General features: G+C 40.2%; 1 protein-coding gene and 1 long non-coding RNA gene across 2 annotated transcripts; both read left to right on the top strand.

Moving 5' to 3' along the window:
- Positions 1-1,554: 1,554 nt before the first annotated feature.
- Positions 1,555-8,321, top strand: c1qtnf5 (C1q and TNF related 5). The gene is made up of 3 exons (XM_035155513.2): positions 1,555-1,804; positions 6,586-6,830; positions 7,399-8,321. Exons 2-3 carry the CDS (start codon positions 6,599-6,601, stop codon positions 7,917-7,919), a joined length of 753 nt encoding a protein of 250 aa, XP_035011404.1. The 5' UTR covers positions 1,555-1,804; positions 6,586-6,598; the 3' UTR covers positions 7,920-8,321.
- A 1,823-nt stretch (positions 8,322-10,144) lies between these two features.
- LOC118106493 lies at positions 10,145-10,575 on the top strand. Its single transcript, XR_004695213.2, has 2 exons — positions 10,145-10,399; positions 10,488-10,575. It is a non-coding gene; the product is annotated as an uncharacterized LOC118106493 (long non-coding RNA).
- Positions 10,576-15,307: the final 4,732 nt, after the last annotated feature.

The raw sequence follows: 15,307 nt of genomic DNA, 5'->3' as shown, positions 1-15,307 counted from the left end.
GAAAGTCGCCTCTGGGTTCAAAGAGCTGCTCACACCCTCACCCCCGTAAAAACCAGTGCTTTTTAGTGTTGAAGCTCTAAGCAGACACATGTGTAGAGTCAGAGCTGCTTCACTCTTTGCTCTCACACCGTGACACCAAACATGTCACATCAACGTGCTTCATTTAAAAATGGGAAGGGGTGTGATTCATTATTCACAAGCAATTGTGTCATTTTAATTTTCTCAGTATGTGATAATAACTCACGAAGACTGAATTAATTATATGATTTACTTGTTTAAACTATTACGCCAGTGTTTTTTGATAGGTGGCCTGTGTGCTGTAAAACTTTAAATACTCTGATAAATCCTAAAATTAATGGCCCTGTGACAAATAATGACTCCCCCCAGACGAAGAGACACATGCAAACTGTGCCTAATGGGGTCCTGAAGTATACTTACTATCCAAACTATATGTTAACCCCATGTTAGCCGACTGTATCATGTGCTCATTGACCATGTGTTCAAGCTAAGCTAATGCTACACTGGTCTGCACATGGGAGCCATGTGATTTTCCTGGTCCCCATTTCCAGTGCAGGCTCCATTGACACCTTTAAATGAGTGAATATAAAATGATTATTGTGACTTTACACATTGATTCATGGTTTTATCCATTTTGAAAATATATTTTGCAGTGTTTTTGACATATTTAACAGTTTTTTACATTTATGTCAGTACGAAACATTTCATTCGGTTAATTTTCTTCATTCAGCATCAGCTCATGACGGTCAAATAGTTTTTTTTACATGTTTGAATTGTTCCCATAACATGCTGCCCCTCCCCAGTGAACTTTAGGTTAATAAAACTGGCTCATGGTTCTGAACCTTTAATTGCAGACTTCTGTTTATTTTCTCTCTTCTCCCTCAGAGATTAGCTGTATGGACCGTGGCCTCTCACATCTCCTCTCCTTGGCACAGGGCTGGTTCCTCCAGGGTCTCTGCTGCTGCACGAAGCAACTCTCAAAATATGTTTTCATTGGCCTGAACTGAAGGCAGCTGCACGGTTTTATCAGTTCAACCTCAGCTCTCCTGCCAAAAATGATAGTTTGACTTTTTTTCTCCACCGACTTCACGCTGCCACTGAGGGGATTACAATCAAAAGAGGATTACTGTCGGAGAGTCTCGCTGGAGTAAAACGGCTGATAAGGAGAAGATGGTATCTGGATCAGACAAACTGCTTCATCTCGGAGGCAGATAATGAAAACCACAGAGTGGAGAAGACTCGTCATGCAGATTGTGTGCGCCTGTTTGCCTCATGATGTCTGTATTTACTTCTCTTCACCTTTCTCTTTACAGCATTGGTGTTTCTGAGTAATAGAGACGGTTATAGCTCATTTTTCAGCTGCAGGGCATTGTCCTGGCGTTTGTCCTTTTCTGACCACAGCCCTCTGAACTCTCTGGCTCTGTCTCAGAGAGTTTCCTCAAACACTGTTGTATCATCTCTCAAACATGTATCACCCTCCCCTAAACTTCTCCCATCCTTCCAAACCGAACCCTTCCCTTCTTTCCAATTGTGCCACATTTTTTGATTTGGTTATATTTCCTGTGAATTTGTGGTAGATTACCATCACATATTTCACTCTGCATCCTCCTTGCTCTCTCTCCTCCACCCTAGTTCCTCCTCCAGTCTCTAATTGGCTTTCATTACATTACCGTTTCCGCTCAGTTTTTCCTCAGCCAGACTCTTGTGCAGAGGATCAGTTTCAGCTGGAGTCTCCTCGACACTCACGAACATCAGCAGCAACTTAAAGTCTTCATCACTTCAGCCAGTAAGTTAGGTTTTATTTCTTGAATAATGAATCCAAGCTGTCTACTGTATGTGAATGTCAAGGGACACATCTGAAGTCTGAGCATGACAGACCTGAGTTACAGTGTTAGTCTTGAGAAAAGTGTTTCTTTTACAGCACAGAGCACCATTGCGTATTTTGTTAATATTACTGTTGATAACAAAATAACTAGAAAATTCCTCCTGATAATTTTTAATGTGCAATATAACTGTCAGATAAATGTAGGGGAGGTAAAAAGTACAAACATTGATCTGAAATATAGCAGATTTATAGTAGAATTGGAAAATAAGTATAAATTGTACTTAGTTAGAGTATGATTTGTGAAAGAGTATTATTAAGCAACACCAGGTTCAAATAAATGAGCAGCTCTGCCTTTAACAGCCTGATAATGAGTTACAGTAAATGTGGATAATATCTCAGAACTCCAGCTGGTCTGAAGGCTTAATGCCAAACTTTTTCCATGTGGCTGTTTGGGTTTGTTCGCTGACATCCTACAGAAATCTGATCTTGAAACTGTCCGTAAAAGTTCAAACAGATAATCCAACCAGACTTTCAACCAATAGGCTACAGTCCAGTGATTTGGATTAAGCTTAATGTATACTTCTTCAAACTGTTTATTAAACTAAAAACAACAGGATATCCCCCAAAAATACAGAACGGTAAAGAAAGTGTTTAAAAGACTTCAATGTGTTGACATTAACAGACCTTCACATGCAAAAAAGCAAAGCCAATGATCTGCTCTGACAGTGTAAAGTGAGAGTGGAGTTGTTCAGTAAACACTGATGTTCACATGTCAGTGAACTTCAGAGGAGGATTCTTCAGTGTGTGTTTCTCATCATCGGAGGGTGACGGAGACAGGCAGCTGCTCAGACTCTCCAGTATTTCTCCTTTTGTCTGCTCCCCCCGTCTGCCAGGAATCCTGATATGCAAGTCTCTCGCTCTCTTCCTTCTCCTTTTCTCTCGCTGGTTCCCTCTTTTTATATCCGTTTTACCCCCTCTTCTCCACTGTGAGGTTACTCTCTCTCTGTGTCTGTAGCTGTTGTAGATGTACAGTGTAAACTCTCGATTGCAATAAGGAGACCTGCAAACAGACAGCTTTCATTACAATATCATAGAGCTGGAACCCAGTGCCTCTATGTCCTCTAAGCTCTGACACACACAGCTCAACAGAGGCAAGCTGGTGTTTCCTGACTAAAACTCCCACAGGAAAAGACGAGCGTGCTGCAAATACTTTGACGTTATACTGGGTCGGTAGCAGCCACGTAATTTGATAACTGTCCATGTCGGGTCAACTGAGGATTAGAGCTTCTTTATTCATGTTCACACAGTCAGAAAACACAGGGAGACAGTGAGGGAGGAGAGTTTGAGGAGGAACTTTTTAAACTGTTAAGTCTGACCATGAAACGACTGTCTGGTATTCAGCATCTCATCATACTTTGTTTTGAGAAGCATCTGGTAATAATTTATTTGACCAATATGAGTAATCGTGGTCTTGATCTATGAGTTTCACCTTCCTCATCTGCAGATCAACTATATGTAGCTAAATCTGCACTTCATTCTCAAAACCATCACATATGACATGTTAGAAATGTACAAGGGTATTTACATGGATAGTAATAGTTTGTAAAATGATCAATTAGGTCTGTGTAACTTTACTTGAACAAACTTATTTAATTTGTATGTTACCAACTGAAGTATATTTTGATAAACAATTTTCATTTTCATCCGTTAAATTGGACGCATAAAAATAAATGCGTTTGGGATCATGGATGATTTGACACCTTTTCTTCTTTTATCTCTGGTCATATTTTCCCTCCTTCGTTCCATCACTTCCTTCCACATGCCTTCACTCACACAGAGCGTGCTGTTCTTAGTGTCGTGACTCAGAGACGTTTATTTGCAGAAGCTGCATCACTGATTGAAACCAAAACCTGCTACAGAGTTAATAAAAACTAGGGCTACGTTGTAGCACTAACGGGCCCGAGCACAGGCATTTTCAAGCCTGTTGCGGTCAGTGGAGAGAGCGATCAATGAACAAGCGCACGTCTCCACGTTGCATGTGTTGTGCACACTGCGGGAAGGATAAATGCTTCACATCCTGCGTCCGTCACGCGATGTCGATGTTTGCCTGCTAATTGCTCATTATGGTCCACGCTATCAAATAGCACATCACACTGTGAACATTTTATGTAAATCGAATGATATTTGTAAAACAAAGCTTACTTCCTGTTGCCATTAGGTGGCGCCATCACTATTATTACCTACAGACTAATATATCTGTTCAAGTAGGGGCTCTGATGTAGCGTGAGCAATTTTGTGTCAATTGGACAATGTTACAACAACTTAATTATCACACTGATCAGTAGGTGGCGCTATGACCCTGAACTAATATTAATATATGGAACTGTTCAGGTCAGGATTGTGATCATAGATCAGTAGTTCGGAGCCGGTTGGATAATGCAGAGTGGATTCACAAATTACTTCCTGTTTCATGGCGAATCAGTAGGTGGCGCTATGACACTGAGGAAATATTGACACATAGAGCTGTTCAGGATTGGTCTCTGATCATGAGACATCAGTTTGGCGGTGATAGGACAATGCACACTGGAGTTATGACAACATCGTCTCCTTTGGCGAAGGATGAACCTTCGCCGCACCTCAATGTTTACACGGTTTGAGGAAATGTCACAATTCTGACCATGATCCAACGACTTGACTGAGCTCTTTTGAGCTGTTTATTGTAAAGCAGCCAGGAGCAGTTCATCAAAGTATAAAACATGTCACTTCCTGTTGCCAGCAGGTGGCGCTGTGATTTTAAGTCATGATTTCTGTGTAGATGTCATCAGGCCGGGACTCTTGTCTTACATGTCTAGTTTGGACTCGATTGGACCAAATATGTCTGAGATACAGAACCTCGTGTTTTGATGGCGTGTAATCAAACTTTGACGCCACGCCACGGTCACACCGTGTGAAGAAAAATCGATCTTTGAGTTAGTTTTTATCTCCATCTTGTTTAGATGACACTCATCTCAATTTGAAGTTGATCTGATGAAATCCCTGAGACAAGTACTTCAAAGTAAAAACGTGGAATATGGCCAAAATGGCCACTAAAGCCAAAATGGCGGGCTTCCTGTTTGGTCTAGCATATCTATCCAAGAGACTTATTTGTTTGTTATGAAAAGACACATGTCCCCATCGATTTTTGTACATGTCGGCCAATCGTGGTGCCGGGGCTGCCCTTTAGGGGGCGCTAGTCAGTTATTTTGCCACGCCCATTCCTTAAAACCATATGAATATTTTCAGTATTTTCAATATTTTGTAAAAGTACAAAAGTAACTAAAAGTACAAAAGTAACTAAAAAGTAACTAAAAGTACAAAAGTAACTAAAAGTACAAAAGTAACTAAAAAGTAACGAAAAGTACAAAAGTAACTAAAAAGTAACTAAAAGTACAAAAGTAACTAAAAGTACAAAAGTAACTAAAAGTACAAAAGTAACTAAAAAGTAACTAAAAGTACAAAAGTAACTAAAAGTAGAAAAGTACAAAAGTAACTAAAAAGTAACTAAAAGTACAAAAGTAACTAAAAAGTAACTAAAAGTACAAAAGTAACTAAAAAGTAACTAAAAGTACAAAAGTAACTAAAAGTACAAAAGTAACTAAAAGTACAAAATTAACTAAAAAGTAACTAAAACTACAAAAGTAATTAAAAGTACAAAAGTAACTAAAAAGTAACTAAAAGTACAAAAGTAACTAAAAAGTAACTAAAAGTACAAAAGTAACTAAAAGTACAAAAGTAACTAAAAAGTAACTAAAAGTACAAAAGTAACTAAAAAGTTACTAAAAGTACAAAAGTAACAAAAAGTACAAAAGTAACTTAAAAGTAACTAAAAGTACAAAAGTAACTAAAAAGTAACTAAAAGTACCAAAGTAACTAAAAGTACAAAAGTAACTAAAAAGTAACTAAAAGTACAAAAGTAACTAAAAACTAACTGAAAGTACAAAAGTAACTAAAAGTAAAAGTGTGGCGACCACACTTTACCCTCAAAACAAGAGAAGACTGATGAAAAACATAAAAGAGTGTTTTTTTAATTCATAGTTTGTCATAAGTATTCTACAATCCCTTCTTAAAATATGTTTATATTTAACTTTGTTTCCTGTTTTCCTATTTTTTATTTTATACTTGCACAAACAAGTAATCACAGTAAATTCCAACTGGTTCCTACCTGGCAACAAACTCTGATTCTGATTCTCTTAATTTATTAAGTGCAAGATCAAATGTGTTCAAATTAGACATGTCAATTTTGGTTGAATTACTCAAAAAATAGATATTATATTTTATAAATCTGTACTTGCAGACAGTTTTGGGACTAAACGTCAGTGTGCAGTCTTTTCTACTGAACATCATCATGCAGGTTTTAACTTATTCTAAATAGTAGTGTGAAGAAGTTGTTGCCCTCAGTGCATCATGGTTTAGAATTGTCAGCTCTGCCTGAAAGACAAGTCTTTAAATTCATTTGGTAGATTCCATTTCACTGGAACAAGAAAACATAAACTGTTTACAGATGTTGCTGTGTCATAATTTCTATGTGCCTCCCCCACAGTTTGTAATCTGATTACCTTTGGTTTGACATGATGTTTATAGTGCTATCTGTGGAGGACTGGTGTTTAACCAGATCACTGTAATCCAGTTGTGTGTGGTTCAGTTCGAACTCTAGTGTTATACACTGTTGTAAGATATTTAAATATTTATCTTTTCTCTCTCAGCTGTGACACTGCAATGACCTCACTCGGGTGGTTATCCTTGTTGCACTCACTCCTTGTCCTACAAGTCCACTGGTCCAACCAGTTAGAGGACAACAAGATCCCACCCAGTCTGTGTACGGGTCACCCTGGTATCCCGGGCTCTCCTGGAGTTCATGGCAGTGCTGGTCAGCCAGGAAGAGATGGGAGGGACGGGAGAGATGCTGCTCCCGCCGAGAGGGGAGAGAAAGGGGACAGGGGAGACTCAGGTGTGTGTGGATAACAGTCACATTATGAGTAACAAAAAGCAAATTCCCATGATATAGATAAAGATGAAGGTATGGTTAAGGTTTAGGTGTAGGTGTAGGTGTAGGTGTAGGAGTAAGTTAAAGTTAAGGTTAAGGTTAAGGTTAAGGTTAGGGTTAGGGTTAAGGTTTAGGTTTAGGTTTAGGTTTAGGCTAAGGTTGGGTGTAGGTTTAGGTTTAGGTTTAGGTTTAGGTTAGGTTAGGTTAGGTGTAGGCGTAGGTGAAGGCTTAGGTGTAGGCTAAGGTTGGGTAAAGGTGTAGGTTTAAGTTAAGTTTTAGGCTAAGGTTAGATTCAGGTTAAGGTTAGGGTAAGGGTTAGGATCAAGCAAGTAGTAATTATGGGTAAGATTCGAGTAAGTTTTCAGGAAATCAATGTAGGTCAATGTTATGTCCTCTGAAGGCATTGAGACACAACTGTGTGTGTGTGTGTGTGTGTGTGTGTGTGTGTGTGTGTGTGTGTGTGTGTGTGTGTGTGTGTGTGTGTGTGTGTGTGTGTCTGGGTGTTCACGTCTGTGCTCCTCTTTTTCTCCAGGTGAGACAGGAGCACGGGGCCTGACCGGAGACAATGGCGACCTAGGGCAGAAGGGGGAGAGGGGCCAACAAGGCGAGTGCGCCGTGGCCCCCAAATCAGCCTTCAGTGCCAAACTATCTGAGGGCCACACTCTACCCCTCACTGTGGGCGACGCTCTGTGCTTTGACAAGATCCTGCTGAATGAACAGGGCGACTACAGCACTGAGACCGGACGCTTCACCTGCAAAGTCCCTGGAGTGTATTACTTCAGCGTCCACGCCACAGTTTACCGTGCCAGCCTGCAGTTTGACCTGATGAAGAACGGACACACGGTGGCATCTTATTTTCAGTATTATGGAAACTGGCCCAAACCGGGGTCACTGTCTGGCGGCTCCCTGCTCCACCTTGTCCCTGGTGACCAGGTGTGGGTCCAGATGGCTCTGTCAGAGTACAACGGGTTTTACTCCAGCACCAAGACAGACAGCACCTTCACCGGCTTCCTGGTGTACTCCGAATGGAAGAACTCTGCTGTGTTTGCATGACATGTGCTTATGAACAAAACAAAGTCACTTTCCTTTGTGGGAAATGAATCACAACCTTTTTATAAGATTCCTAATTGAGATTTTCTGGATAATGACAAGTGAATTGGCAGTGATGTGCCACAGCTGTATTTGTGTATGAAGTAAAAACAGACAATGCTACTTGGATGGCACATACCGTACTGGTGAAGTGTGAGGGGCACACACTGAGCACTGATGTTTGTTCAGTGTCTGTTCTTCAGTTGCAGCTCTTAAACGGCTGAGACACTTGATTCTTCTACCAGATGTTGGGACTTATCCAACCAACTCCAGGCCACAGATTCGAACAGTCTTCATGCTAATAATGCACTCTGTTTCTGCTCAGTGAACATGAAACAAGAATAAATCATTTTAGTTTTTAAAAAACACTCGACTGATGTTTTTGGCCACAAGTACACTTAAATACTGAAGAGAGATAAATGTGAGGAGATAACTTTTGTCAGGAGTTTCAATATACTTCAAACAGGACTGTGGAGCCACTTGCTCATAACACACCTGCCTGTGCACATCTGTAATATTAAACAGAAGTTTTATTAGACAGATGTTTATTCATTTTCATTTGGTGGAAGTAACAAAATACTAAAAAAGACACTCTTCACTCCCATTTAGGTAAAAGCACAGTAGAAATCATAGGCAACATGGAGCCCCCATTTATCTATCCCTGCTTCCCTCCATCCCTCCATCCCTCCATCCATCCATCCATCCATTTTCCATCCATCCACCCACTCATCTAACCATTCATACTCACAAGCACACCTACAGTCAACTCAGAGTCTCCAATTAAGTTAATCTTCGATCTGCATGTGTTTGGACTGTGGGACTCAGAGTAAACCCACGCAGACACAGGAGAACATGAAATGTTATTCAGAGAGTGAGACTGAAATGAAAGAAAAGAGATTTTGGGAAAGAAACTAGAACTAATGAAGGAAAGAAACCCTCACAGCCACAATGGGTTTGTCTAATTGGATGGTTAGTGGTCTACGTGCTGATTGGCTACTCAGCTCTGGCGTAAACACAGGGGGAAAAAACATTTGTAACTTGTAGTTTCACCGGCACAATGAGAAATGTGTGTGTCCATTACTCAGGCTGTGTGAAAGCTCACTGTTTAAAAATATTCCTGGATTCACACGTTATCAAAAATATCTCCTCAGTCTGTAACTCATGTTAATCTGATTCCTAAACAGTTTTCAGGTCATTTGATGCAGTTACCACATTTTCAGGCCTCAGGGAAGTTGAGATGTCTGTTGGAGGACTGAGCAAACGCCCACCTCGAACTATACTGCCATCTACTGACTATACTGGATCAAGCATCTTTCATACGAGACAATAGAAATCAGTAATTTACTTTTTCTCAGCAACAGCAAGTAGGTCAGAAGAATAGTGTTTTAAAGGTTTGCTCTTTTTTGCATCCATTACCACGACCAGAACGTTTTGGAGGTGCAACGTCAATATCGTCAATTTCTTTACAGACGTTTTCTAGTGAAGTCAATCAGGTTGTCAGTGCCTGTTCAGACAACCTGTCAGAAAAACAGTGGCTGCACGTCTACTCCTGATCGGCCTTATAACCCTGAACCAGAACGCAGAACCTCTGTTTCCAGGCAACCAACCATGCTTCTTGGAAATCCTGGTCGAATGGTTATCGACCTCTTTTTCAGGTTCCAGCCCCAAGAAAGATCTCCAGCACATTGACACTTATCCAAGTGGGTTGATCCAATTTATTCTCATCCTATTTCTCATGACTGGATTGATGATGTTACAAGAATCGTAATCCTTAAAATTACATTCATAGACATAAGACATCAGCATTTGTCAGAATTACCACAGGGCTGCAAAATTATTCATGAAGCAGAAAAGAAGAAAAAGCTAAGTTATATTGGATTTCTCTCTTTTACTTTTACCTAAATGAGCCTCAAATTGTTACTTGAATGAGAACATCTGTGACGCTTGGAGAGAGAATCGACAAAACAACTCATAGGCATCTGAAACATGACAAGGACGTTACGAGACGTGCAGTGGGAATGATTAGTCCCTTCACCATTGAAGCTGCATTTTGCTTTGCATGTTTTCATTCTTTTGTTTTGAGTCTGGTTCAGTGAGCCGTGCATGAGGGCGTTGCCACAGGAGAGGGTGGAGTGAAGGACCCCTCCCCAGCACAGGTGTCAGGTATGTTCAATCTGGAATCAGTGCAAACTCAGTGGTGGCTGTTACTATGAAGGTGTCAGAGCAGAGCTTCTAACCTGCCACCCCCCCCAGTCTCGGGAGCTTTTTAATGAAGACTGTGGACGTCTATAACCATTTTGTGGGGTGGATTATGTGGATCTCTTAAGAAGGGACCACCACTTAAGTCAGGAGCCATTGGATGGGATAGACCTGACCTGACTAGGGGCACCAGCCGGACCCTCCAGCAGAGCATCCTCTTCCTGGTCAACACTTGAACTTGTCAGGTGAGTCATATTTTCCCTCATTATGTTCACTAATTGGAGGCAAATACATTGAAGCTCTTAACTAACCGTCGTCTTTCCCTGTGCACAGAGCCTGCACCAGTTGGAGCTGACCCCTCCCCATATTGATCATTGTGCTTTAAAGAAAAACAAAATAAATAAATGAATCAAAAACTTCATATGGGTTTTTGTGGTGGTTTTATATCTGGCCATTGAACTTTCTTATTCAAATCACACCGTATAGCTTCAGTCTTAGTAATGATGAGACACTTTTTTGAGGAGTCATAAGCAAAAAATGCCTACAACCAATAGTTTAATGGTTTACAATGCATCGTATTGTATAAGATTCTTTTTCATGTAAAATACTAAATTAGCCACAGCTGCTCAATGAATATTGTGGAGCAAAGGTGCAAAGTACTTGAGGAACTACACTTATACTTTCCACCTCTGCCTGATTGATGTACTTTTATTTTGGATTTTATTAATAAAACACTGGTTCCTCTGGGTTTTACTCTCACAGGCAGGCAGAGCACTACCAGAGTTAATGTCTTTAATGAGAAAGCCTGGAAAAGATCCATTTTCCACTGAGTACACACTGTTTACCTCCGTCTGATGATTCCACCAAATGCTGTGACGGACTCAGACGTTTCAACACTGAGCAGCTAATAGAACTCATCTCCCTCTCCCCGACTCTGAAAATCTAAAAGAACATGTTATTTTTCCCAGTTTACTGAGCAAAGTCTCTGCCATTGTTTCTGACATTTTCTTGAGGCCTGATTGTTTATTTAAGAGAATAAACACTGACAAGACCACAACCCATGAGGGGGGGGGCGCTGTCAAACACACTGTACCTCAGACATGAGCAAATATTATTTTCCCTTCACTCCCGAAGTCTCTGACATATAATTAGACTCTAAATATAACCCCATAACTGTTTCTCTCTCTAGGGCAGAACGAGGGGAGCAGCGAGTTAATCAATCCTCCTCTGGCTTTAATCAGTTATTTCCATTAGTTCACAGCCTGTAAATTGAAGCCGATGGCCGAGCAGACGGTGACGTCGCTCTGTGAACGAGCTGGGTGGGGGTTTGTTTGGGTGCAGGAGAGTGAGGCAAGAGTTTGACATCTGGATTAAATAATGCAGATGAATGTACATGCACAAAGAAGAGACAGGGCAGTATCAATGATTTAAGAAAATGATGAGATCATAAAACCCTGGCACTTTAAAATGTGTACTATTTGCCTCCAAAAGCCATTAAACCTTATTTATGTCCCTGCATTAAGGTCTAAATATTATTTTAAAGATCCCTTTTGAATTTCTATGTAAAATAGACATTTCTCTTGGAAATATTTAGACATTTCTGCAATATCATCACTATGAGGTGAAAAAATATAGATTTGACACTTTTTTTTAGTTTGGATCAAACAAGCAAGACATAATATGTTAGTGAGGTTTAAAGGTGCTGATTGACATACATTCTAAATTAGCTGATGAACAAATTTAAAGTTAGATTATTATAAAGGAAAAAAAATAACAATCAAACTTCAGATAATAAACTTCTGCTCAGGTCAGCAAAAAAAACCAATTCATGTCCTCAATGAGAGAAATCTGCTCTTATCAACCATATTTTCTTCAGAGGTGGTGCAGCTAAAGTTGTTGCCACTGTGTAATCCAGCAGGGGGCAGTGTTGTAACAGAATTCAGCAGCTAAAACTCTGCAGGAGCATCTCCAGTCTGTGTTTGAGATGATCTGGACAGGACTGATGTCGTCATAGCTGTTTCTATATCCGCTTCTATCCACTGACCTGAGGTGCCTCTATGATGAGTATAACAGCAGCTCTGGATGTTACAAATAGATCAGACAGGAATGTTTATGGTACATTAGGATTCCAGACATTATTTACTGATCACATCTTTCCTGTAACAGAATATCCAGGCTAGAAAAACAGATGAAGGGATTTATTTTGAAACCAGAACCTGTTCTCAGGAGATTAACACAAAATTATAGATAGTTGTCATATTTGAATAATAAATGGATAAATCAAGGCCTTAGTGGTCACATGTTGACACTTGGAGGAATTTTTAGCATAAATTCAAAAACCACATGTGTGAAGTACCTCAGATATACAGCAGAGAGATCATAAAGTTTTTAATAGTCTGCAGATTGATATGTATAACTTGGTACAGCTACTGATTCATTAGGAGCACATGACATTGAATTACCTTTTGCAGACTGTTTTATATGAATCCTTGCAGATCTTTTTCCTTTACGGTTATTCCCATTTTCCAGTTTTTCAAAGGATGCTCCAAGAGTAAAAAAAATAAAAATCTCTAGTGAAATTGAGAGCTTCCGTGTGTTAGTGTTGGACGAGAAGTTAAGATCAACAACTGAAGTCAAAGTTGATGTCTAATGAGACATTGTATGAAAACAAATATGAAACAGTGGACCTCAGTTACGCTGTTGTGGAACAATCAGGAAGAAATCCCACCGAGGTTTACTTTGAACCTGACTTTACCTTGTAAGGCAAGATCGACGAGAGGAATTCTTCACAGAAAAAATGCAGTTTGTTTTTGGAGGATAAAATCATATTTAGAGATGATGGTCAGGATGCAAGCCTTTTTTTTTACTGCACAAAGTAACTAAACAAAGTCAAACTTCTACTTGTTTCAGTTATCCAAAGAAGTAGCTTTTCTTTTGTGCTATTCTTGGTGATACCATGCTCCTATTCATTTCTAACAAACTATTATTTTCAGGGTGCAGGTTTCGCCTTGATGCTGACTACAGGTTTATTTACACAACAATCAAATAAAACCCCCTTCTCTACAATGATTTAAATCATACTGTGACTTCTAAAGGCCGCACCATTGAAGATTCAAGTTAAAGAGGTCAAACACTATTTAGATAGATACTTGATTGGTCCCGAGGGAAATTTAGGCATCCAGTAGCATAAACAACAGTCAAACACAAGAGCACAACAATCACAAAAAGTCATGAATAAGTACATGTAATCTGCAGTGGGATGAAGGTCTCGCCACCAGAACTACTAAAAAGCGGTCACTTTAAAGAAGTATGTGCTAATGGGGATATTGACAATACAGATATAAGATGAGTAGGTATACGTGATTGAAAGTTTGAGGTGAGAGAAGTAGAGTGAGGTAACACAAGTAACTGAGCCTGAGTACTGATACCAAATATAAATAGAGATTTAAAGACTAATAACTGAAGCCATACAAAGAGGTGCATTAGACTAACATAGCCTCTAAATGAAGGTACAGTGAAGATGTGAAAACAGTGCAAGAATAAAACTTATAATATAAAACTAGAGATATATATATATATAAAAAATGTATTATTAAATAAAGATATGCAGCCTAGTAAGATGATGAATGCATTTAATCACTCTCTGGCCTGGGGGATGAAAGACCTCCCCAGTCTCTGTTGAGCAGGACTGAGACAGCAGAAGTTCAGATGGTCAGTAATGCAGTGTGTGACCCAATGTCCTCGCTGTGTGGTTCCTGCAGCACACTCCATTCTAAGTCTTGTAAATTGTAGCTCATTTAGATCGGTTCAGAGATATTTATCTTCACGTTCACCTTACAGGCTTTTTGTCTGTTTATCAGTGTGAGATAAACTACCTTAAATCACCTTAGATTCAATGTTATGAAATGCTGAACATTCATAAGTAGCAGAGTATCTATCTGAACAGTTTTTAAATTGCCTCCTGGCCCATGTTCTAATCTCTTTGTGTTGAAACAGTGGCACATTTCATCACTCTTTCAGGCTGAAGGTTAAAGTTCAAGTACTACAGGGGGGGGACCCAACCCGACTCCTGTGACCTGATGGCTATCGTCCAGCTTCCTGCAGCAGCTTTAATCTCTGTGACGCCCATTAATCACACACTGCGTTTATTCAAAGCCATCAGGATTATCAGTGGTAGAAATCTGCTAATTACAACAAACCTCTTCATCACAGTAGAGTCCGGGCTGAACGTCTGTGTCTTCATCTCACCGTCAAACGGCTGACTTCACTGTTAATTCACTCACGCTCTTTTCTCACTCGGACTCTTTTGTTTCCTCCTTTCCTTTTGTGGATCTCTGATTTTATCTTCAATCCATGTCTCTTCTGTTTGTCTTTGCGTCATGACGGAGGACTTCGGGCTTGTCGATATATCCGAAATAGAAACATCAACTAAAACCTCCTGTAGTTTGTCTAGGTGGAGACTCGTGATTTATGAGCCCCCTTACAGGGAGGTCAGGGGTCAGTGCTGCGCCGTTGGAGATTCACCATCTTCACCTCTGAATTTCCTCCTCAGCAAAAATACTCAGGAAAGCCCGGACTTTGTTTTCTATCCATCCATCATAGGGTTTCTTCTGTGGCTCCATTATGTCGGTACGAGAGAGTGGTTTATAAAAAATGTATACACAGTGACAGGTTTTTATAGATGGTGGCTTTAATATGATCACGTATAGCGCTGCAAGCCCCTCCCCTAAAGTACTAACCCCCGACCAGGGACTTTTTGGGGGTGAAAAGATTTACCCGTAACTTTATATAGATCCTGGTCCCTGTGGTGACAACACAGAGTTCCTGCAAAGCTTCCAAGTACCAGGAGAAAGGCCCTGCTGTCACCTTTGACCCCCGTTAGCATCACTGTTCTGTGGCTCGAACCCCTCTGGTTTTGAAGACGTTTTCCCAGTCATAAAGACGCCGAGTTTAAAACAAACAATACAGAGATGATGTAGAATCAGCAGCCAGAGTGAGTAATAGAGAGAGTCATCATGAACAGAAAAAGATAGATCCTGAGAGAGGCAGACAAAAGTGCACTTGGGTTTGACATTTTCCCACACTGCTCCCGACAGGGATCCCCGGAGTCAGAAGGAAGAGGTCGAACCCCCAGAGTATCAGGCTCTCCTCGG

The sequence above is a fragment of the Hippoglossus stenolepis genome, chromosome 4, assembly GCF_022539355.2.
Source record: "Hippoglossus stenolepis isolate QCI-W04-F060 chromosome 4, HSTE1.2, whole genome shotgun sequence".
NCBI lineage: Eukaryota > Metazoa > Chordata > Actinopteri > Pleuronectiformes > Pleuronectidae > Hippoglossus > Hippoglossus stenolepis.
This window is presented reverse-complemented; position numbering and strand designations above follow the sequence as displayed.